Source organism: Podarcis pityusensis (genome assembly GCF_964106645.2).
Source record: "Podarcis pityusensis genome assembly, chromosome: 13".
Taxonomy (NCBI): Eukaryota; Metazoa; Chordata; class Lepidosauria; order Squamata; family Lacertidae; genus Podarcis; species Podarcis pityusensis.
The window spans coordinates 23,123,912-23,147,093 of NC_138038.1; the positions used below are offsets into that span (position 1 = coordinate 23,123,912).

The window sequence follows — 23,182 nt, forward strand, 5'->3', positions numbered from 1 at the left end:
TGTCAGAAGAATTGCCCTGGGCTGGGTCAGGCCCAAGTTCCATTTAACCCAGCATCCTGTTACCGACAGTGATCAGCCAGGTGCGTCTGTGAAGCTCACAGAAACAGAACATGAAGGCAACAGCCTGCTTAGGTTGTCATCTGGAATGTTGAGGTAGATTGCCTCTGAAGGTGGAGGCTGAGGCCAGTGAGCACTAGGCAACTAAATGGTTGGCACTGGTGCCTACTTAATTTGCCAGTTTCTCCACACCTATGCAGACCTGGTTCTAGGGTCACTATCTGAGGTGGGCACAGAAGTAGCACTCCCTGTCTGTCTGTGTTTATTTTTTACCTCATGTGACCCCCTGTATTGCAGGAGCACCTATATTTCACTCTCTAGCTCTATACATTGAGTGGCTATTATTCTAAAAAACAACAACAATGACTTTATATGTGCTAGGGGGTGTTTAAAATTTCAGCGGTGCCCTGTGTGAGGCCAAAATTCAGGGCCCCTCCCACCTCTCGCCTTCCATTCTGCTTATTTCACTACATCATAGCTGTGTTTTTAAAAGGGGACAAATGGTCTTTCCTTTTTCCTCCTTGGTCATTTAATTTTGCACATCCCCAATAATGTCCCTCCCACCCTTAGAGTTGCCAACTTTTTCCATTGGCTTTTGCTCTTGTGGTTTTGATCTGCATACATGAGTAGGTAGCAAGTAAATGCATCTCTCCATGCTGTGAAAAGCTTCAATTTCCCCAAATGAAATGGATATTAAAGGCACAGGAGTAGCACAGGACTTTTTTAAAAATCAGGTGGTAGCTGTATCCACTGTCATAGGAGGCTGAGCAGACCTAGTGGAGGCTGGTTCATTAGGGCAAATGGGGGAGGGGCTGCCCCACCAGCTTCATTCTCTTCTCAGTCTGCCCCCCTGCTTGCCTGCCTTACAACCAGCCCCAGGGGTGGCACTACCTGTCAGCTTAATTCTCCTTAATCTTAGTGTTGTCCTCTTAGGGAGGAGAGCAGGGAAGATGGTGGCTTTACCTGACCAGAGCACTGGATCCATCTGCTGTTTAGGGTCCCTACACACTACCCCAGGCATAGGCAAACTCCGGCCGTCCAGATGTTCGGGACTACAACTCCCATCATCCCTGACCACTGGTCCTGTTAGCTAGGGATGATGGGGGTTGTAGTCCCAAACATCTGGAGGGCTGGGGGTTGCCTATGCCTGCTCTACCCCATCAGTTTTGGTGGGCAGCCACTGCTGCCTAGACCATTGACCACGCTGGCAGGGGATGATGGGAGTTTTAGTCTATTCCAGGCATCCCCAAACTTGGCCCTCCAGATGTTTTTGGCCTACAACTCCCATCATCCCTAGCTAAGAGGACTAGTGGTCAGGGATGATGGGAGTTGTAGTCCTAAAACATATGGAGGGCTGAGTTTGGGGATGCCTGGTCTATTCACACCTGGCGACCTAAGGTTGAAGAACACTGGGGTTAGAAGACACCAAAGTCAGGAAGCTAGATAAGAACTTTATTGTCTCCCTTAAAGAAAAACAGAACAGCCCACAAGGGCAACCAACCCAGTTACAAATCAAGGTTATTTGGGTTCCAGTTCTCCAAATCCTTATAACACCAAGAAGGGATAGTTTAGTCGGTAGAGCAGGAGACTCCTAATCTCAGGGTTGTGGGTTCGTGCCCCAGACTGGGCAAAAGATCCCTGTGTTGCAAGGGGGTTGGAGTAGATGACCCTCGTGGTCCCTTCCAACTCTATGATTCTTTGATAAGAAACACCTGACTCCACCTGGCTACAACTAAGTCCAGTGCCACCTAGTGACTAAAGTATATAACGACGCTGTCTATGCACCCTGAAATGGCAACCTCAGCAGCCACCTTGAAGTTTGATGCCCTCTGCCAGGAATTTGAGACGCTGTTTCCCCCCAAGCCTGTCAGAAAGGCTCCCAATGGGAAAACCCTCTGAATGGGAGCAAATGTCAGTTGGGTTTTCTCCAGATTGACGTTTGCTCTCATTTAGCGCCAGAGAGTGGGTTTTCCAGGGGAAAGCAGTGGGGCAAAACTGCTCAGACTCCTTTCTCAAAAACACAGCATAAGCGAAATAATTCCCTGCAGACTCGTGCTTTCTAGACACGAGACAAGCGGCAGTGTGGATGAGATGAGCCCTGAGCTATTGTGGCAGAGCGGGCATAACTGCTGCTTCTGTTTGGAAGGGTGAAAATAAGACTGCTCTGTTTGTTATAATTGCTGGGGCGACTTCCTATTCCCCCCAGTTCAGCGGAGCCTTGCGAGGTGCAGCAACTGAGCTTGGAAGAAACAGATGCACACAGACAAGGCATCCTGTGGCTCAGATTTCTTCTGAGTAGATAAAAATTGGTTCCATCTGCTGCTTGTCACATGACTAAGTAACGTGATCCACACACCATTGTTGATGAGATTTTGTTTTTTGGGATGAAGCATTAGTTAAATGATAAGGTGCCCTGGAGGGATTTTGATTAAACATACATTGGGTGGAGGAACAGAGTGTGTGGCTCAGGTAATCCTAATGCAAGAGCAATCTGATGTCCACCTGAGAGCCTGTTCCTGCAGTTGTGGGAGGTCTCTTTTCTTTTTGCTTCATTAACCTATGTAGCTGTTATTTGGTGCCTCAGACTTACTGCATTCCATTCATGGGTAGGCAAACTAAGGCCCAGGGGCAGGATTCGGCCCAATCGCCTTCTAAATCCGGCCCGCGGACAGTCCAGGAATCAGCATGTTTTTACATGAGTAGAATGTGCGCTTTTATTTAAAATGCATTTCTGGGTTATTTGTGGGGCCTGCCTGGTGTTTTTACATGAGTAGAATGTGTGCTTTTATTTAAAATGCATCTCTGGGTTATTTGTGGGGCATAGGAATTTCTACATTCCCCCCTCCCATATAGTCCGGCCTCCCCACAAGGTTTGAGGGACAGTGGACCGGCCCCCTGCTAAAAAAGTTTGCTGACCCCTGGCCTAGCTTATGGAGAGAGTTTTTAACAGTTTTTGCACATGCTAGATCTGATGTATATAGATTTGTGTAAAAAAGCTGACATTATGTGTAATCACTTCCGATATTCTTGCAAAGCTTGATTCATTATCAAAGTGCTCTCTCACTCTCTCTGTGTGTGTATACTTAAAAACAAAAAAACCCTGAGAAGCTTTCATGTCTTTGAGTGAGTACAGAAGTACATAATTTAAGCACTAAGCCTTTTGTACAAGTTCACTAACCACGTTCTTTTTAGATGTATCATATTCTTTCCTAGACTGAGGTTGCGGGAATTCAGTTCTGTGTATTTGCAGTGCTGTGTTGATTGGCTGGAAATGGGTGATGTCAATATTCCTTGCCCCTCAAAGCAATTTTTCAACATTTAAAAAATGGATTCTGCTTGCCCACTGCTTTTAAAGAGGGGGATTGAATATAATGTCATTTAGGGATGTGGGTGGTGCTGTGGTCTAAACCACAGAGCCTAGGACTTGCCCATCAGAAGGTCGGCAGTTCAAATCCCTGCAACAGGGTGAGCTCCCGTTGCTCCTGCTCCTGCCAACCTAGCAGTTCGAAAGCACATCAAAGTGCAAGTAGATAAATAAGTACCGCTCTGGCGGGAAGGTAAATGGCGTTTCCATGCGCTGCTCTGGTTCGCCAGAAGTGGCTTAGTCATGCTGGCCACATGACCTGGAAGCTGTATGCCGGCTCCCTCGGCCAATAAAGCGAGATGAGTGCCGCAACCCTAGAGTCGGTCATGACTGGACCTAATGGTCAGGAGTCCCTTTACCTTTACCTCAGTACGTATGATGGGATATGCAGTTAGGCCCATTAATTTTAGCTTCTGAGTAGACATACAGAAGATAGAAAGTTTTTGCATTCAGATCAGGAACCTGTAGTTTTTGGACTACAACTCCCATCTGCCCTATCAATCATCCATGCTGGCTGTGACTTATGGATGCTGGAAGCCAACAACATATAGATGGCCACAGGTTCTGCATTCCTGAATAGTCTATATAGACTATAATGGTCTGACTCAGTAAAGGGGAATTTCTTGTCTGGCACTTAAATTTTTTTAATAGGGCAGCCAGCCTTCCTGAAGCATGGCAGAAATGGCAAAATGGTACTGAATCGCCATTCAGTTTGCTGGTCAATTTGTCAAATGCTTCGTGAAAGCAGGAGAAAGCCAGGCTTGAGCTTTAGGAGAGAAAAATAGTGAACCATGATTTGCATGTGTTCCTGTACACACCCTTGTGTGCCCTTTTATAACCTGACACTTAGCATACTTCCATACAGCAATACTAGGGTTGCCATTTCAGAAAGTGATTATTATTATTATTTGCCAAAGTTGTAAAAATGTACGTTTTTGAGCTTTTTTAAAAGTAAAATCACCAGAAATGGCACTGCCGATATAGGTTGTCATACATCTGGATTTCCCCAGACATTTTGCTGATTTCCAGCTAGACACAGCTTCTGTCGGCAGTATTCCGGGTATGTCTGGGAAATACCAGACATATGGCAACCCTAGATACATACATCTCTTTATGTTGATTTTCAAATTTCAATTTTTCAATTTTTAAGGTGCTGGATTACTTTGATTTGGGTCAATTCTGTGTGGATTCTTTGTGTGGAAAGTAATGTTTTTAAAAACAAGCACACCATTCTCAAGTGATACAAGGTCTTGGGATTCTGGGATTCTGTACTTCGGTACCCATTCCCAACTTTTAAAAGTAGGAAGTTACGCCTGGCCTCCTTTGAAGGTGAGAGCATTGGAGATGTAAGCTGAACTTGTGAAGATCTGTTTCCACAAAGATTTCTGCAGGTTTTGCCAGGGAGGGGGTGGGTTGCAGACAGTACAGGCAGTTCTAGCCCCACAGCTGCTTGGGTATAACCCCCCCCTCCGGAAATCCTAGAGGCACAGCAATTGCATGTTCCACAAGTCCCCAGCCATAAGCTGGTTATGGCCACACAAATGAACACGTATTCATTTCTTCCAGAGCTATGTGTTGGCAATAGTTTCTGGGGCCAAGCACTAATTCAAACTGAACCCGAAGCTCAATTTGTGCTAGGGCTCAGTCATACCAGCACCTGTATTCCTGGCCAATGTAATAAATAGAGCTGTTAATACATGGACAAATGCCTCTGGGCATGTGCAGAGTGCTTGCCCCTGTATAACCGCAGCTGGATCCCAAATGTCTGAGACTAAACAGCTTCCAAATGTCCAGATGGGCCGAGTCCCAGCTGCTCCTCATTTTAGGAATGACACACTCATTCTCATTCTTCCTTGCATTCCCAAAGCCCCCTCTGGGATGCTGTGCTCCATTAGATGAAGGAAGTGCTAAAGCTCTGTTTGCTTTGTAAAGGAATTGTCTGGCTGGCCCTTTGAGACGGACTGGCTGGAGGGCAACTCGTGGGAAAGGGAGGGAGGGAAGTGGGGGGGGGGGAATCATGTGAAGGCTTTAACAGTCATGTTACAGCAAGGATATTAAAGCCTTCTAAGGGGTGGGTGGGCCGGCTGGCTGGCAGAGCTGTTTAACCCTTCCTGCTAATGATCAGAGCTTTGCTAATAGTGTGGTGGGAGAGGCGCTTTGATCCAAAAGGGATGGAGGGACCTTTTCAAGTGCAAATTTCCCAATGTTAAGGCCCCCTGCCTGCTCTTCTTCTGTCTCTCTGAGTTCCAAGTGCATCCTTTGCAGTAGCAGGCCTGAATCCCTAGACCTCCATCCCTCAAAAGGCAGCCCACCAAAGATCTTTCCGAGAGACACTTGCCTCTTCCTCCCCACCCCCATCACTGTTACTTTCCTCTGCTGCTTTCAGTGGCTGGTGGCGACCCCCCTCCCCCGTCCAAACCAGCTTGTGTGGGGTAGTTTTTTGGGGTGTGATACTATGCATATGTGATACTATGCATGTGTTCACATGTGCAATTTCAGAAGGACACCTTGCAACCAGGATCAGGTCCAAAGGATAGGGGAGAGCCCCCCAGGAGTAATAACTCAGTGAGCCCTGCCCCACATTTTAACTTGAGCAAAGCCGGTCGCCTTTCATTAAGGCTCAGCCACTTGAATAAACCAGAGGTCAATATACCACCTTGACACTATGGAGCACCAAGGAGTTATCTGAATTTAGGGGTGTAGTGCAACTTCTGGACAGGAAAGTCTGTGATGCAGGAAATGGAGTCTAGTGAAAAGCTGCTACAAAGACATCTCCAGAGAAGCCACCTTTGGAACTGAACCAGTCACCACCTTTAATGCAGGCTATTTCCCATCCATGTTGCTTCTGCACATGTTCCATCGTAAACCTGCTTTGCTACAGGTTGTTTTTTTTTAAAAAAATATGTGTGAAGATTCTCATATAAATGCATATTTAAAGACATATTTTAAATGTGTTTTCTCATGTTTTGATACTTTTTTTTGGACCAAGAGTTGTACCAGAACATTCAGGAAGTGAGAAAGCTACAGGATCCGCACAGTAGTCCAGGAGATGTGGATCATGTTAAGCTCGCATTGGAAAAGATAAAATTCCTTCCCTAGTTGTGTTAGAAAGCGTTCCGTGTTGTTATATTATTGAATGGAGGGTCAGCAACTGGTGACCTTATGTTCCAAATCTGCCCTGCTAAGGTTCGATTTTTTTCTAACTCCCCAGTTGCCAGGCAAGAGAGGTTTGTGTTGAGAACAGCAGCTGTGGCAGCAGGATTTGCCAGTAGTCCAGTTCAGTGGGATAGTGTGGAGCAGGAGCTATCTCTCTGGCAAAACTGGATGTTCTAGAACCATAGAAACGAAAGGGAACCAAAGTCCAACCTCACCCACCTTGTCCCAAAGTTCACATACATATGCAGAGATTTAGCCTTTGCAGTATAGGCCACAGCATACGCCGCATCAGCATATCACACGTGGGCCCACTGCCATCATCTCAAATGATTTCTGACTTTTTTAAGATTAAAAATCATGCCAAGGGTAAGAGCAGCCTGACCCAATCCATCGCCCACTCTTCCTTTTTTCCTTTTGCATCATGTCTGTTACGTTATGTGCCTGTGGGCAGGGGCATTTTTGGGGGGGGAAATATGTGTACACTGCTTACAAAACTGGAGATGGTTTATATGACTTCATTACTGTTGTTGTCAGTTAATGATAAATTATTCCATTAGAGATAACCCATTTGCTCAGTGATATGGCAATGGGAACTTTCAGGAAAAGTTGAGCTGGAGGTGTGGAAAAAAAAGAAAAAAGGCATGGATAATAGTTATTTCATCCAAATTGTTAAAATTAATTCCACTTGTTCTATAGCAGTCTTATTTTGTGTGTGTGTGTGTGTGTGTGTTCTCAGCACTGCCTGTATTGTTCATCATATTGCCATGGTTGATGCAAGTGAAAATACCTATGTAATGGCCAAAATCAATCAATCAATCAATCAATCAATCAATCAATCAATCTATGAACAAGAATGCCTTCAGTTCAAATCTAGGCTCTTCCATGATCTCACCAGGTAGCCTTAGACAATCCATTCTTCCCCCACCCCCAACAACAACTACAATATGGGAGACAGTCATACAGTGGTACCTCGGGTTACATACGCTTCAGGTTACAGACACTTCAGGTTACAGACTCCCCTAACCCAGAAATATTACCTCGGGTTAAGAACTTTGCTTCAGAATGAGAACAGAAATCATGCAGCAGCGGCGCAGCAGCAGCAGGAGGCCCCATTAGCTAAAGTGGTGCTTCAGGTTAAGAACAGACCTCCAGAACGAATTAAGTTCTTAACCCAAGGTACCACTGTATTGGTAACCCGACTGGGTTATTGTAAGGGTAACAACAATGCAAACACCATACATTTAAAGCACACACCTCTGCAGAGAATCCTGGGAACTGTCGTTTGTTAGGGGTGCTTGAAATCATAGCTCTGTGACAGGTAAACTTCAGTTCCCAGAATTCTTTTTCTGGGTGTGTGTGCTTTAAATGCATGGTGTGTATGTAGCCTAGTATGTAGCCTAATATCTGGGGTGTTCTATACACATGTTCAAGTATTATCATTATTATATAGAAGTCCTAACCTTTCTCTTTAATTTTCAGAGGTGTGAGCTGTGTCCCCACAAGGATGGAGCGTTGAAGCGGACTGATAATGGAGGTGAGCATCCCATTGTAAGGTGGCAGGGGCAGCCCAGAATTTATACAGGAACCCAGTTGAGGAGGGCATGCTCATCTACTTTTGGGTAACTTTGGGTTAATGGCTAGTGCATATGTAAGTTCCCTGGTGAAGCTCCAAAACATGGACCTCTAGCAGATTTCTCCTAGAACAGCCTTTCTCAACCTTGGGTCCCCAGATGTTGTTGAACTACAACTCCCATCATCCCTAGCTAGCAGGACCAGATGATGGGAGTTGTAGTCCAACAACATCTGGAGATCCAAGGTTGAGAAACACTGTCCTAGACTGAGTGCGGGGGTAGAGCGACTGAGGGATAAGGAACCTGGAACTCACATCATTCCTGACAATTGACCACGCTAGTAGTTGGAGGACCAGCACTGGTGTGGTGTGGTGTTTCAGTGAATGGGACTGCACAGTTAATTTACTGTGACTGAATATGTGATAGGCCTTGTGCCATATATGCATTACCCTGCTTGCATGTGTGTTTAAAAACCCTTCAGATCACAGGAACAAATGCATCCAAGTTTTCAGTGTTGCCTTCTGGTTTAACATGAAGCCGCTGTTCATATAATCCAGGCTTTTAAAAACAGACTCCTCTTCCCCTGTCCCTCATGGAATATCTGCTTTCTCACATAGCAGGACCAGGCAGCCAGTTCATGGTAGCCCTGCAGGCCGCAGCCTTTAAGGTTTTCGACCCAAATGCTGACACAAACCAGTCAGGGCTGACTCCAGGTTACCACGGACCCTTGTATGGTGTGGGGAGGGAGGCCCTTTTCAAGGAACTATGGCTGCACGTATCCTGCCTTGGTGTGGTGCCCAGTGAAGTGAGAGCCAAGATGGGGATGATAGGCCTCTTCTCAGGCCCAGGCCTCAGTAGGCCCCCAACCCCTTCCAGCCACAAGATGGGGTAGTGATGGCTACCAACTTGGATCACTTTAAAACAAGATTAGACAAATTTATGCGGGGGGAAACCTAGCAATGGTTTCTAACCATAATGTTTTTCTTCTGTCTCCAATTGTCAGAGAGTGCTGTTGCGCTCAGGTCCTGCTTGTGAGCTTCCCATAGGCATTTGGCTTGCCACAGTGAGAACATGATGCTGGAATACCATGGCTACTTGCCTGATTCAGCAGGGCTATTCTTACGTTCTTAAACATAAGAACATATTTTCTCGCCACAAAATTGCAGCCTTACACACACACACAAAACCATAATGGTTATATTAGAGCTACTATTGAGGAAAAGATGATTAGGGCTGTGTGGGAAAGGAAATGTGGTCATTTAGTGGTCTTGGGAATGCTATGGATGCTGGCCTAATTTTCACTGAGGTGATAAGCCTGTGTCTGGGCTATGCAACTTGTGACCACACGTGGGGACTTGCAGGACTGAATGCTCCTTTGTATACCACCAACCACCCTTTTTTATTTTCTGCACATAGAAAACTTCATGTCAGGGAGAGGTTAAGGCCAGAAGCCTTCTCTCAGCTTTCAACATGGAAGGATTTGTTTGTATTTGTATTGAAGGGCATTGCAAGGTTAGCCTTCACCAGGGATCTGAGGTATACAAGTTTATTTCCACAGTGAAAACTGAGTCTCCTAAAGGTCTCTCCCAGTCCCACCCCACTGCTGCCTCCCACTGGAGACAGAAGCCAATTACTCTATGTTTGCCTGATTCAAGCCTCTCTGTGCCTTTCCACCTATACTATTGTTGTCTTGTCCTTCACTTAGGCTGGGCCCATGTCGTCTGCGCTCTGTACATCCCCGAGGTGCAATTTGCTAATGTTCTCACCATGGAGCCAATCGTCCTCCAGTATGTACCCCACGACCGGTTCAGCAAGGTAAAAGAGACATGCACGTACAATGCTTTCCCTCAGCATCCCATTTCTGCCTCTTCCAGAGAGGACTGCCCTATTTTTATTTCCCCATCTCCTGTGCTCTTCTATGCTTTTTAAATTTATCTGCTGACAAGTTGTTGTCACCCCAAAAACAATCAGGTACATTTTTTATTATTTTGGCTCTCACAGTATGCTCATCACAGTATGTAATGCACACCGTCTATGTTGTGCCTCCTATTGTTGCAGACTTGCTACATCTGTGAAGAGCAGGGCAGGGAGAGCAAAGCAGCCTCTGGAGCTTGCATGACTTGCAACCGTCACGGCTGTCGGCAAGCCTTCCATGTCACCTGGTGAGTCCATGATTGTGTCTGTTTAATGGTCACTTCCTTCCTCCCTGGTCCCTGTTTCTAAACCCACCAATTTTTGGATTCAGTTTTGGATTCATAGTCATGAGATAAGCCTGCGTGAGTGAGTTACGATGAGGGACTTCACAGATTCTTTGGTTGCTTCCTGCTGAAACTTTGAACCTTCTCAGTTGCCTTCCTTCCTGCCTTATCTTCCCTCTTCAATCCATTTTAAACATTTTTCACATACTATTTTATGAGAGCCACATGGACATATTGTTGGTGTCTTTATGGTGTATTTTTTCTAAAGAAATAGATAATGCACAAAAATAAATACCGGTATCTGTTCCCTCACCCCAGCAATCATAAAACTTCAAAGAACTGAGCTTTGGATGTGCCATTTATCCAAAGGTTTGTCAACATCACCATCCACACATGAACTCAAACCATACAGACCAGGAGTAGGGAACCTCAGGCCTGGGGGCCAAATGCGGCCCCCAGCCCTCTCTGTCTGGCCCTTGGGACTCACTTGTCCCCAGGCCACACTTCTCACCACCCCTACTTCATACCCTCCTTGAAGTAGGGGATGTGGCTTCAGAGGCCTGAGGAGAGTCCCAAGGATAGAGGGGTTTGGCCCTTGAGCCTGAGGTTCCTCACCCCCAGAGTAGATCATTTATCCTAATGGTTTTATTTGCCCATTCTGAGAAGCTAACAATAGAGCAGGAGAGCAATAAGCTTCTGTGCTTGGTACAGAAAGAGGGGGGAACCTGGCTGCTCTGGTCCCTCTGCCCTGGGCTCGGCTCACACAACCACCTTGTTTCTTCGTTTCAGTGCTCAGATGGCTGGGCTCCTGTGTGAAGAAGAAGTCTTGGAAGTCGACAATGTGAAATACTGTGGCTACTGCAAGTACCACTTCAATAAAATGGTGAGTCCCTCGTCATCATCAAAACCCAAAAGCACAGAGCAGGTGCTAGGATTGAGCAACAACAAAAAATAGATAGTTTTATTCCAAATCCAAAAGCATGGTAAAGAACACACTTTGTTTATAAAATACCCCTGGTACAATCCCTGGCACCTAGAGGATTGAAGATTTGTCAGTCAGTGGTGCTGGGGAAGAATGCTGTATACCGTTCTAAACATACACTGACTTCAGCGTGGAAAGTCACCACCCAAGTAAGCAGCACTGGACTAGCTGGGCCCAGTGGTCTGACTCTGTCTTCGGTTTTCAGGTGCACCCAGGTGTTCACTCACAAAATAGCAAATGAAACAATGAAGAAGAGAGACACCCACTATTCCAACAAAGGAGAGTGATGGGGTTGCGGCTACAGCAGAAGCCATGGCCGATGATACCTGGTTTTAAAGGAAAGGTTGCAGGTGTTGGACTATTAGTTGACAGTAAATGGTTTTGACTGACCTATAAAGCCCTAAATTGCTTCAACACTATGTAGCAAGGGTAAACAATAGGGTTTTTTAAATACTATAAAGGCTTTGCTTCCAGTGATAGTACACACACATGTATTTTGTCCAACAGGTTTTGGGCAGCATAAGTTGCATGGAGACTGCAAAACCTGATTCACCTCTGGTAGATCGGGATGCATTTACATTCCCGTTCCAGCCATATTCATCTACCTGAATCACCACCACTCTGCATCCTTCGTGTTTGCCTCTTGCCTTAAGTGTGCATCAACCATACATTTAAAGCACATGGTTCCTCCCATTGTGGGGTGGTCCAGCTCTGGCTTTCTAATGGAATGGGGCAGATCTGTAAGTAAAAAATCATGGCTGCCCTAATCATGTGCAGTTTGGCCCTAGTTAATCCCTAAGGCAAAGCCTAGCACAGATCAAGACAGCCTGTGTTTCTAGAGGGAGCTGGAAGAATTGACTGAATGAACTACTAGGTTCTCCCCATACCAGGTTAATTAAGATCCCTTCATCTTGATACCTTTTTAGCATTTTAGAGGTGGTCATGGTGAGTTCATTGCCTGTGGTACTACCCCAGCTTTACAGTGTCCCCCCCCCCACTAATAATCTTTATTTTATGTTTATTCATTAAAACATTTCTATTCTACCCTACATTAGAAATCCCAGGGCGGTTTGCAACAATCATGGTAAAATCAGCACAATGAAACCAGAAAATATACTATGTCCACATAAGATAATACTTATTTGTGGGTGCTAGACAAGTCTAAATTCCTGGACTCAGTAAGTGTCAGAATTTAATCAAGGCAAATTTTACAGTATAAGCCAGGCCAGTTTCCAGACCAGGAAATTGCCTGGGATGATGAGCCATTAGGAAAACAAAACAAAAAAAAGGTGATGACCCATTAAGAAAGCCATGAAGAAGGCAAAGGCTCTGTGCCGGAAACGCGGACCCTGGGTAAGCCACCTGGAGCCCCTGGAATCTTGCATCGCTTGGAGATTGAGATGGCGTGCAACTCAAATGCCTAAGAAAATAATGAGTCTTTCAGAAGCTCCTAAAACCAGTCAGGGTCAGTGCTTGTCTGATGTCTAGGAGGAGTTGATTCTAAAGGCTGGGTCCCACCACAGAAAAGACCCTCCGCCTGATAGTGTCCAAATGGATTTCCATGGGCGGAAGCAACCAGAATAATTTCAGTGAATGGGCAGATCTATGTGTTGAATGCTTGAATCAGTGAGTTGCTTCTCGTCCCAAAGAGATGTGACAAATGTTGACATTTTACAGGAGGTGCTGTCTGTGTGCGTGTTTTAAAGAAAGAGGCTACAGCCTACACTGACTTCAGGTCCAGTGTTGGACCATTTCGATCGGATACTCCCTGCTGATGTGGATAGATTCCTCCAAGTTGGTAGGCCCACCACCTGCCTCCGTGATCTGTGCCCATCTTGGCTGATTAGGGAGTGTCCAGATGTTGCGCGGACCCCCCTGGTTGAAATTATCAATTTGTCCCTTGACACGGGGACATTCCCAGGGGAACTGAAGGAAGCAGTAGTGTATCCACTCTTAAAGAAAACTTCATTAGATCCCTTAGACCTATCCAATTACCGCCCAGTTTCAAATCTTCCATATCTGGGTAAGTTAATTGAGAGAGCGGTTGCTGAACAGCTTGGTAGGTTTCTGGAGGAAACATCGGCTTTAGATCCATTTCAGTCCGGTTTCCGTCCTGGTTTTGGGACCGAGGCGGCTCTGGTTGCCCTAACAGATGATCTCCGTAGACAACTGGATCGAGGCGGGTCAGGACTGCTGATCCTTTTAGATTTGTCAGCGGCCTTTGACATGGTCGATCATGATCTTCTGGACCACTGCCTCGCAGACGTGGGGATACAGGGCATAGCCCGTAACTGGCTGTGCTCTTTTATCTCTGGTGGGGACAGAGGGTGGCACTAGGGAGGGAAATGTCGCGCCATTCGTCGCGCCATTCCTTGGTGTGTGGAGTGCCGCAGGGCGCAATTCTCTCCCTGATGCTTTTTAACATCTTTATGCGCCCCCTTGCCCAGATTATCCAGAGCTTTGGGCTGGGCTGTCACCAGTATGCTGATGGATGGCCACACCGACTCGGCCCCAAACACACTGACCAGATGCTTGGAAGCTGTGGCTAGATGGTTTCGTGGGAGCCGATTGAAACTAAATCCTTCAAAGACAGAGGTCCTATGGCTGGGTCGGGATGGCATGGGGATGAAGGACCAACTCCCTTCTCTTGCGGGGGCCCAATTAGTGCCATTGTCTTCCGTTAAGAGTTTGGGTGTAATCCTTGACGCTTCCCTTTCCATGGAGGCGCAAGTTACAGCAACAGCCAAGGCGACATTTTTCCACCTTCGCCGCATCAAGCAGTTGGTCCCTTACCTTTCCCGCCCCAACCTGGCCACAGTGATCCATGCGATGGTCATCTCCAGGCTTGACTACTGTAATTTGCTCTACGCGGGGCTGCCCTTGAAGCTGTCCCAGAAACTCCAGCAGGTGCAGAATGCTGCAGCGAGGCTCCTCACGGGGTCTCTGCCATGGGAGCATATTCACCCAGTGCTTTTCAAGCTGCACTGGCTCCCAGTGGAGTACAGGGTCAGATTTAAGGTGCTGCTTTTGACCTTTAAAGCCCTTCACGGCCTAGGACCCTCGTACCTACGAGACCGCCTCTCCCGGTATGCCCCACGGAGAGCCTCAAGGTCCATAAATAGCAACACCCTAGTGGTCCCGGGCCCTAAGGAAGTTAGATTGGCTTCAACCAGAGCCAGGGCCTTTTCAACTCTGGCTCTGGCCTGGTGGAACGCTCTGCCTCATGAGACCAGGGCCCTGCAGGATCCGATTTCTTTCCGCAGGGCCTGTAAGACAGAGTTGTTCTGCCTGGCCTTTGGCTTGGAGCCAATTTGATTCCCTCCCTCTCTTTCTTTTTTTCTTTCCTTCTCCTCCTGCGTTGAGGCTACATTTTATTTTAATGTTGTAATATTTTAATGTTGTATTTTAATTTTGTTTTTAAGTTGTAATCATTCAACTTGTTTTTATTATTGCTTGTAAGCCGCTCTGAGCCCGGCCTTGGCTGGGGAGGGCGGGGTATAAATAAAAAAATATTATTATTATTATTATTATTATTATTAATGCAAATATGTATTTGATAGTGAGGCGGCACCCACAGCAGCACCCAGGAATGTCAAATGCTGAGATGACCCTGGTTCATTGGATGCCCCAAATGGAAGGTGGGAAGGGAAGGGCCCAAGGCAAGCTGACAGGAACTAGAGCTATCAGAAAGTCATGAGCATTTATCAGCACTGCCACCTTCAGTGATTAATAACACCAGCCCCTTCTCCAAAGCCAAACTAGAGAACTCCACACCCTGCTTTTTGTTAATCATGGTGATGTGCACTGCTTGGCTGATTACCTGAAGCAAAGGTTTGGCTGTTTGCCAACCTTGAGAGCTTTTCTTGTGGCTGGCAGGAGACAACAACACAATTTCATTTTCATTTTTTCACCTTTAGTATTAATAACTGTTTATATAGCAGTGAGCAAATTTGCTTTTGCAATCGCTTATCTTCTTTGTCTTTTTGACAGCCCAGTGAGGTAGGTACGCAGAAGCCACTCCCAGGGCACACCTGGAGCCTGAGCTCAGCCCCAGCAATAGGTTAAGTTTCCAAGCCAGGGAGATGGAATCTGAGAAGTGATAGCAAAAGGAAGTGCAGTCCCAAGTTTGTGCAGAGAGACGCCATTTCACTGGGGCTAAGGAAAAGGCTTTCCTTGTCAGCAGGTGAACTTGCACAAATTGTTGAGTCCTGGCAGAAGGCACCTTGGACTACTTTCTATGGATGCTGGCTTTAACACTGTTTGGAAGCTTAGGCAGAAAATCCAAATGGCACCCACACCTCCCACTAAATCTGCCGGGAAGTTCTCTAGCAGTCATCTGGTTGAAATATGCAGTATACAGAAGCTGGGGGGGGGGTGTAGCTCCCATCAGTTTCAATTAAGCTTATTCAGGAGAATTGCCAGTGGACCACATATCAGGGGTCATATCTGTCTCACTCTGCTACTCAAAATCTGCCACCTTATTTTCCCTCTTAGTAGATCTGCCTCTGATCCATAAGTTTAGACCAGGGAACTGAGGGCCAAACTAGACGTGATGTAATTAGAATGTCTCATTTTAATTTGGTAGTAATTAGCAGCCCCAGGCAATTGCTTTGAAGATCAGGATAGGGGAATGGCACTCTTGGAGAGAGTGTTCTTAACTCTTCCATCCCATTCCTCCCCACCCCCAATATAAATTGTGCTCCCATTCACCTCATCAGATGGAAAAAAAGAAGAACAGCATTAGGAGCTAACAGCCGTTTCAGGGCCCCTCCAGGCGTCCTTTTTATTACACATTCCTGATGATTTGTGCTCGTGATGCTGTCATGGCGGTTATATGAGAATCCCGCTTTCAATACTGCTTGTGCCTGCAGAAGTTTTGGGGCAGACATACTGCTTCATTTCCAAACGACACATTTCCTGTAACTTCCTGCTGGAATCCTATAACCATGACCACAAACGTTTTGGGGTTTTTTGTCCGTCTTTGGTTGTGGAACAACTCCTCCAGATTGCGGTAAATGTGGTAGCTTTGGGGAAGCACAGCAAAACAACTAATAAAGTGTAATTAATCCACCACTAATGCACTATCATTATGTCACAAACGTGTTGCAGAATACACCCACAAGAAAACACACTCTGGAGGGGCCCTCGGTGTGTGCTGTTTCCCTTGGGGAAAGAAAGAACATGGAAGGGGAAGGGTTAAGCACCCTCACCTGGAGGACCACTTCCCTGATCTTCAGAGTAGCTGACTGGTACCTCTAATTAGCTGATTTGGAGCTCTTCTGCAATAAACTTGCTTCCTCACAGGATCAGACTTTTTGCAGTAAGGAAAGTGACAGGGAAAATGCAGTGGAAAGTGTGGGGTAACACTTGCTTTGAGGCAGCATCGTCCAGCCACCCTACAAACAAATCAGAAGGAAGGTTCATAAAATAGCCAATGCTGTCTGATCTCCCTACAAACATATCAGGACCAATGTTCACTAAACAGTCTGTCTGTTTAGTGCCCTGAAATGAGTTCAAAGCCCCACTGGCTGAAAATGAGCTCTGATGCCTTTGAGGAAGCTGGGTCTTGCAACCTGCTGTGCAAAAATAATGTCAGTGGAGACATCTGAGATGAAAGAGGTTATTCTAAACCATCAAGCCAAGATCCAGCAAGGGGGACCGTTCTTCCTATTTGCTCTTATTTTCTTTTCTTTTCTACTCCTTTCCCATCCCTCCATCCTCATCCATCGCCTGCCCCAACTTCCCATTTGCCTTCAGAAGACATCGCGCCATTCCGGAGGTGGCTCTTTCATTGCGGGAAGAAGGAGCCGGTCGGCGTCACCTACTCAAGAGAAGCATGTTTCCCACCACGAGAAACCAAAGAAGGTAAGAAAAGAAGAAAATAAAATTTTAATCGCTGTGCAACCTGGGGTGGGAGTGAACAGCAAAAAGATATTAATATGTCTATAATATGTCTTTTAACCTTCAGCCTTTCTAATTACAAGCAGATCAGATCAAACACAAAGGCATATCCAGTGTCTGTGTATTCTACAATTCTTTGTTCTTGAGTTCCAAAATTATTACTGGTCCCAGAATTCAGCATCTGGACAATTTAAAGTTCTTGCTGAAGTTACTTCCAGATGACAACAACAACACACTTACCAAAAAAACACTGAAACCCCCCCCACTAATGCTATCCTAACACAAGCAATGTTCAATGGCAATTGCACACTATCCAGTTCCTTTGCAAAGAGGAAAGCAGTCCTTTGGAAGGACAGTTAGCTCTCTCCATCTCCACCGGCACTAGGCCTCTCTCTCTTTTGCTCCCCCCCCTTTCAAAAAACACAGCTGTATTTGCCTATATTAACACTTGCACTCAAACAGTGAAGCAGCCTTCCTGGAACTCCAGGATCTGATTGCATAATGGTGACAGTTAAGAAGTAAGGGCCACGCAGCTATCCAGCCCCCATGTGTGGATCTGCAACACCTCGAGGCCTGAGCTGGGAATGGAGCAAAAAGAGGGGGGTTGGGATTCTGCAGTGCTGTAAGAAGGTCCGAGATGAGGAAAGAAGGAACCCTATAGATCAAATAAAAGACAAACATGCAAAAGCAGATGCCTTCCCTGGTGCCCACAGGGTCCTCTCTCTCACGCCACTCTTCATTCTGAAATTAGGCTGGTAAGAAGCCTCTCACAAATGTGCCCATGGGCCCCAAAAGGTCAGAGACCCCTTTATTAAAGACGAGGCTGAGGGGCTGGCTGAATTCTGCAGGCAAAAACAGCCCAACACCTACAAGGAATAAAGTAGCACTATATTCTCCGCAGTCTAAGGCTTTTCAGACAGAGGACCCACCACTAGCCCACAGATGCGACTGGGGCCCCATTTCTTAATTATTGTTTTTAGCATATATTTGTGTGGTGGTTGTGCTTCTGTTGTGACCCACCTTAGGTTAAGCCGCAACCCAGTGAGTGGGCCCCAACCCAACCAGTTGAAGATTGTAGGTCTAAGGTTGTAGGGCAGGCATAGGTGAACTCTGGCCCTCCAGATATTTGGGACTACAATTCCAATCATCCCTGACCACTGGTTCTGTTAGCTAGGGATGATGGGAATTGTAGTCCCAAACATCTGGAGGGCCCGAGTTTGCCTATGCCTGTTGTAGGGGTTTGGTGTAACACTACTAAAAGCACCCCAGAGAGTGTGAGAGAGAAATATCTTGAGGGCAGGACAACATAAAAAGATGACGCAGCAAACTGTTTTCAACATGGAGCTTCTCCCTTGGTGCTCCAGCATCACAAACTCGTATCCAGACATAGATTTACAGCAGGATAATAACTGTGTTGGTCTTTTGCAGCCAAAACAGCCCAGAATCTTTTCAGGTGCCACAAGTCTCTTCCTTGTTTTTCTGGACATAGATGAAATTAACAAGATACCCTCCCTTCTCTAGCCTTCAGAACCCCCAGGGAAACTGTCAGGTTTTCTTGGTTTTACCCAGGCTTCTCTAATCACTGTACAGAGATAGGGAGAAGCACTGTCGATTTCACCAGCACTTGTTAATCACTGCATGCCAGTGCTGATGTACACATGGTGAAAATGATAAGGCTTCCCCCCCCACTCCCGCCACTGCTGCCTTAGTGCAAGACTGGAGAATCCTGATGAAATGGATGCCAGTGTCATGGGTCAGTTTGCCTACTGTGGTGAATAGTGCGGAGTGTTGTCAGTTTCACTCTTTCAGAACAAAATAGTGGTGGAGGGGAGAGGAGGGATTACACACAGTCATCAACAGCACCAGCAAACATTCCTTTATTATCCTAGGTGAGGCAGTGGTGCAACTGTAAGATCGCCCCTAAAATTATTTTGCAGCAATTGTAGTGGAAGTCTTTCCAGCTCATGGGGCACCATGGGAATGCCACAGTTTGGGATGAACAAATGAGCTTCCAATACCAGAGAAAATTGCTAGTATGAAAAACCCTATGTCACAATTCTCTTCTTCTTCCTATTTGAAAACTGTAAAGGATTTAACTATTAGAATACGGACAGTGAAATCCTGAACACACTTAACTGGGTGGGGAGTAAACTCCATAGAAGTCCAGAGGGACCTATTTCTCAGTGAACATTATTTGGACTTATTTCTGAATAAATATTCTTTGGCTTGCACTGTAAATGGCTGGTGAAAAGAAAAAAAGAGGGCATCCTGCAAAAATTGCACTAACCTTATCTGAGGTCTGTAACCAGGGTTTAATTTTCATCTCTAGATAAAGCTTTTCAGGCTTGTAAAGGGAATACTTAAGGCTTCTGCTCTTGTATCCACTGCTGCAGAGAAACCATTTTCCATCTGTTCTCCATACTTCAATCAGTTGTTGCCACTCCTGCTATACAGCAACACTGTGTAGAAAGAAACATACTGTACAATTCACCTATACTATTGTATAGTGCCCTACACATATCTTATCCTCTCTAGCAAATACGATGTGGTCAGATCATACAGCTAGAACAAACTTGAAACCTGTTTTCAGTGCCAGAAGAAAAACACAAGAACTTGTAATTTAGAGAAGAGCGTATACAGAGGGCCTTAATAAAAGCATCTCTTCTCCCCACCCCCATCGCACCCCAACTCTCTAATCTGGGATTGAGGCGAAGGATTTCCAAGTAAGAGGATATGGTTTATTAGCCCAACTTGAACCCTAGCTTCCCACTTTGGAGAAATTAACACTTGCCTGGAACGGTAGCAGAATCTGTTTCAGTGCTATTTGCAACTGGATTTTTTTTGGGGGGGGGAGAGATAGCTCACCCTTGTCAAGTCATGTTTTATGTGACCAAAAGCTCAGAGTTCCACAAAGTTATTAATTATGCAAAACTGAGAGGCCCAGGTTTGTTTTTAGCCCTGCTGCCTTGATCAGTTTCAACTGTACTGGCTGTCAGTCAGTCAGACAGTCATTCCGTCCAATTCCTAGTATAGTGGTACCTCAGGTTACAAATGCCTTGGGTTACAAACACTTTGGGTTACAGACTCTGCTAACCCAGAAGTAGTACCTCAGGTTAAGAACTTTACCTCAGGATGAGAACAGAAATCGTGCAGTGGCGGTGCGGCGGCAGCAGCAGGAGGCCCCATTAGCTAAAGTGGTACCTCAGTTTAAGAATGGTTTCAGGTTAAGAACCGACCTCCGGAACGAATTAAGTTCAGAACCAGAGGTATCGCTGTATATGTACTAGGCCTTTAATGCAGCTTAAAGGTAGGTTGGCTTCGATGCACTCCCAAAGGCAGCTGCTGCCAAGGAAAATGGTGGAAACAGGAAAAGAGAACGAGAGGCAGGAGAGAGATCAGTACAAGGTAAATGGTGGTAATGGAACAGAGTATGAGCCAAAAAGGCAGGGGGGAGAGGAAACCAGGATGACTGGCAGGTGATTTGGAGAGCAGCTGACACCAGGCAGGCTATGGAAGAGAAAGGTTCTATATCTGCACAGACTCGGAAAAGAAGAAGGGGGAGGGAGAAGCAAGGTCATTTCTTTCTGTTAATCTATATAGTACTGGCAATCATGGTCCAATAAACAGATGATCAAGGAAACTGTTGGCAAGGTGCAGTAAAGTTGCCTGTCCTAGAATCTATAATGAAGCTAGGCAAACTGCAGGCCTACAGAATAAAATAAAAGAAATTGGGGAAGTAGCCAACCACATATCCTTCCCTACGTCCCCCACAAAGGCCTGGAAAATCCTTTTTCCTAGAGGATAAATTATAGCTGCAAATTATGTGTACTCTCCCAGGAGCCAAAGCTAGTGTGCATGAAACCTAGAAACAGACTTGGTTAGAGAGGGACAGCTTCCCCAGTCCAGCTGAAGCAGCTGCAGACTGTTGGAGGAGGGAAGAGGATAGATCTAGAGTCTGATGCTTAACCCTGAACAGGTAATCAGCACCTTGCCTTTAAGCAGGTCTAATCGCTGCTGCTAATTGAACAAATATTGATAATAACTTTGCCTGCCTTCCATTATCTTAGGCTTCATCCACACAGGAGTTTGATATAGATTCCGAGCTGGATTTTTTCCCAAGGCATTGTTCACATGGCATTCTCCGTATTTAGTGGGCAGCCTGCAGTTTTTCAACAGTAAACTCTGTTTTTCCCCCAATCCAGGGAAAATCTGTAAAAGGGAAGTAAATCTAACTGTGGACACACTGGAGCACATTGTGCGGGCTGACTCTGGTGCCATCTACCACGATACCTATCTAAAAGCAACAGGATTGGAGAGGATTTTCAGTGGGAGAATAGGAAGAGAAAGAGTTTGTGCTGTTTTTTTCTGCCTCAAACTCAGTCCTGCCGGTTGCTTTGCATAACAAAAGGTGCCCCCCACCCCAATAATCACCAATCTGCATGTAGGGCATAGCTTCTGCTTGTCACTTCAGCTGTCACACAACTTGAAAATTCCACCATCTCCACCCCTGCTTTTGTTTAGAATCATAGAATTGCAGAGTTTGAGAACCTTACGCAAATTAGCCTGCTGGTTGCTTATGCAGACTCATGCTTAAAGACAAGCCTTTGCCATCCCAGGGCGCTCCAGATGTTTTGGACTATAATTTCCATCAACTCCAGCCAGTGGGCTACAACTTCTAAGTGTTGGGAGTTGAAGTCCGAAACATCTGGAGGGTGCCAGGTTGGGGAAAGGTTGTTGTGGGGAAAGTTTTGGCCCTCCAGGTGTTGTTGGACTCTACACCCATCAGCCCTAGCCAGCATGGTCAATGCCAGGGGATGATGGGAGTTGCAGTCCAGGAACATCAGGGCATGGGCTCAAAGGTTTCCCTTCCTTGCTGTAGAGATGGGTGTTTATATAGTTGGAATGGGTTAACTGGTGGCCCTGTAAATGATTCTGGTCTACATCCCTTATCATCCCTGACTCATCAGCCATGCTGAGAGGGGCTGATGGAAGTTGGGAGTCAGGTAACACTCTGGAGGGCTGTAGGTTCCTCATGCTCACAAGAACATAGAAATCACCTTCCTGGGATCAGATCATGGTCCGTCTAGTCCTGTACTCTCTTTCCAACAGCCAAACGTTTCTAGGAAGCATGGAAGTGAAGCCTGTTGCTTTGTGACCAATATAATTAACTGACATACATGGCTGGGAAAAGGGAAGGATAGTGTGTAGATTTATTTCTGTCTGCCAGAGAAGGGGAGATTAGGACCGGTCATTGGGGGGAGAATTCCCCCCAACTTCCATCCTGGATGATGCAAGGTTGCAGGACTTCAGATATGGCGATGGGCTCTCTGTTCCTCCCAAGTTAGGATAAAGGTAAAGGGACCCCTGACCGTTAGGTCCGGTCGCGGATGACTCTGGGGTTGCAGCGCTCATTTCGCTTTATTGGCCGAGGGAGCTGGCATACAGCTTCCGGGTCATGTGGCCAGCATGACTAAGCCGCTTCTGGCGAACCAGAGCAGCGCACGGAAACGCCATTTACCTTCCCACCGGAGCGGTACCTATTTATTTACTTGCACTTTGATATGCTTTCGAACTGCTAGGTTGGCAGGAGCAGGGACCGAGCAACGGGAGCTCACCCCGTCACGGGGATTTGAACCGCCGACCTTCTGATCGGTAAGCCCTAGGCTCTGTGGTTTAGGATAGTTCAGCTAATTAGCAGGCCTCCACAGCCTTGTTTCAAAGTTGTGTAGTTTCAAATTTGTTGGTATCTTCATCACATAGGCTTCTCCTGCAAGTATTTGTTTTTGCTTTTTCCAGTGAATGTGTTTTACATGTGGAAAGAACAAGCCCATTTTGAAACATAGAATTCTGCCCTGAATTTATATGCCCAATTTTATTCTGTATTTCAACATTCATGGGAGCTGTTACAGTACAAACACGCAAATGAACGGAAAATGCTAAAATTGGGGGAAAC

General features: G+C 46.1%; 1 protein-coding gene across 6 annotated transcripts in view; it reads left to right on the forward strand.

The window, feature by feature from the left end:
* The window catches only part of MLLT6 (MLLT6, PHD finger containing), a 90,051-nt gene that overhangs the window by 18,789 nt on the left and 48,080 nt on the right, over positions 1-23,182 (forward strand). For 4 of the 6 annotated variants that reach the window (XM_080979279.1, XM_080979282.1, XM_080979281.1 and 1 more), the window contains exons 3-7: positions 8,057-8,111; positions 9,854-9,963; positions 10,207-10,310; positions 11,136-11,229; positions 17,086-17,193. In XM_080979279.1, coding sequence (XP_080835405.1) covers positions 8,057-8,111; positions 9,854-9,963; positions 10,207-10,310; positions 11,136-11,229; positions 17,086-17,193 — 471 coding nt within the window. The remainder of the gene's footprint in view (positions 1-8,056; positions 8,112-9,853; positions 9,964-10,206; positions 10,311-11,135; positions 11,230-17,085; positions 17,194-23,182) is intronic. The other 2 variants (XM_080979283.1, XM_080979280.1) reach the window with 1 other exon arrangement.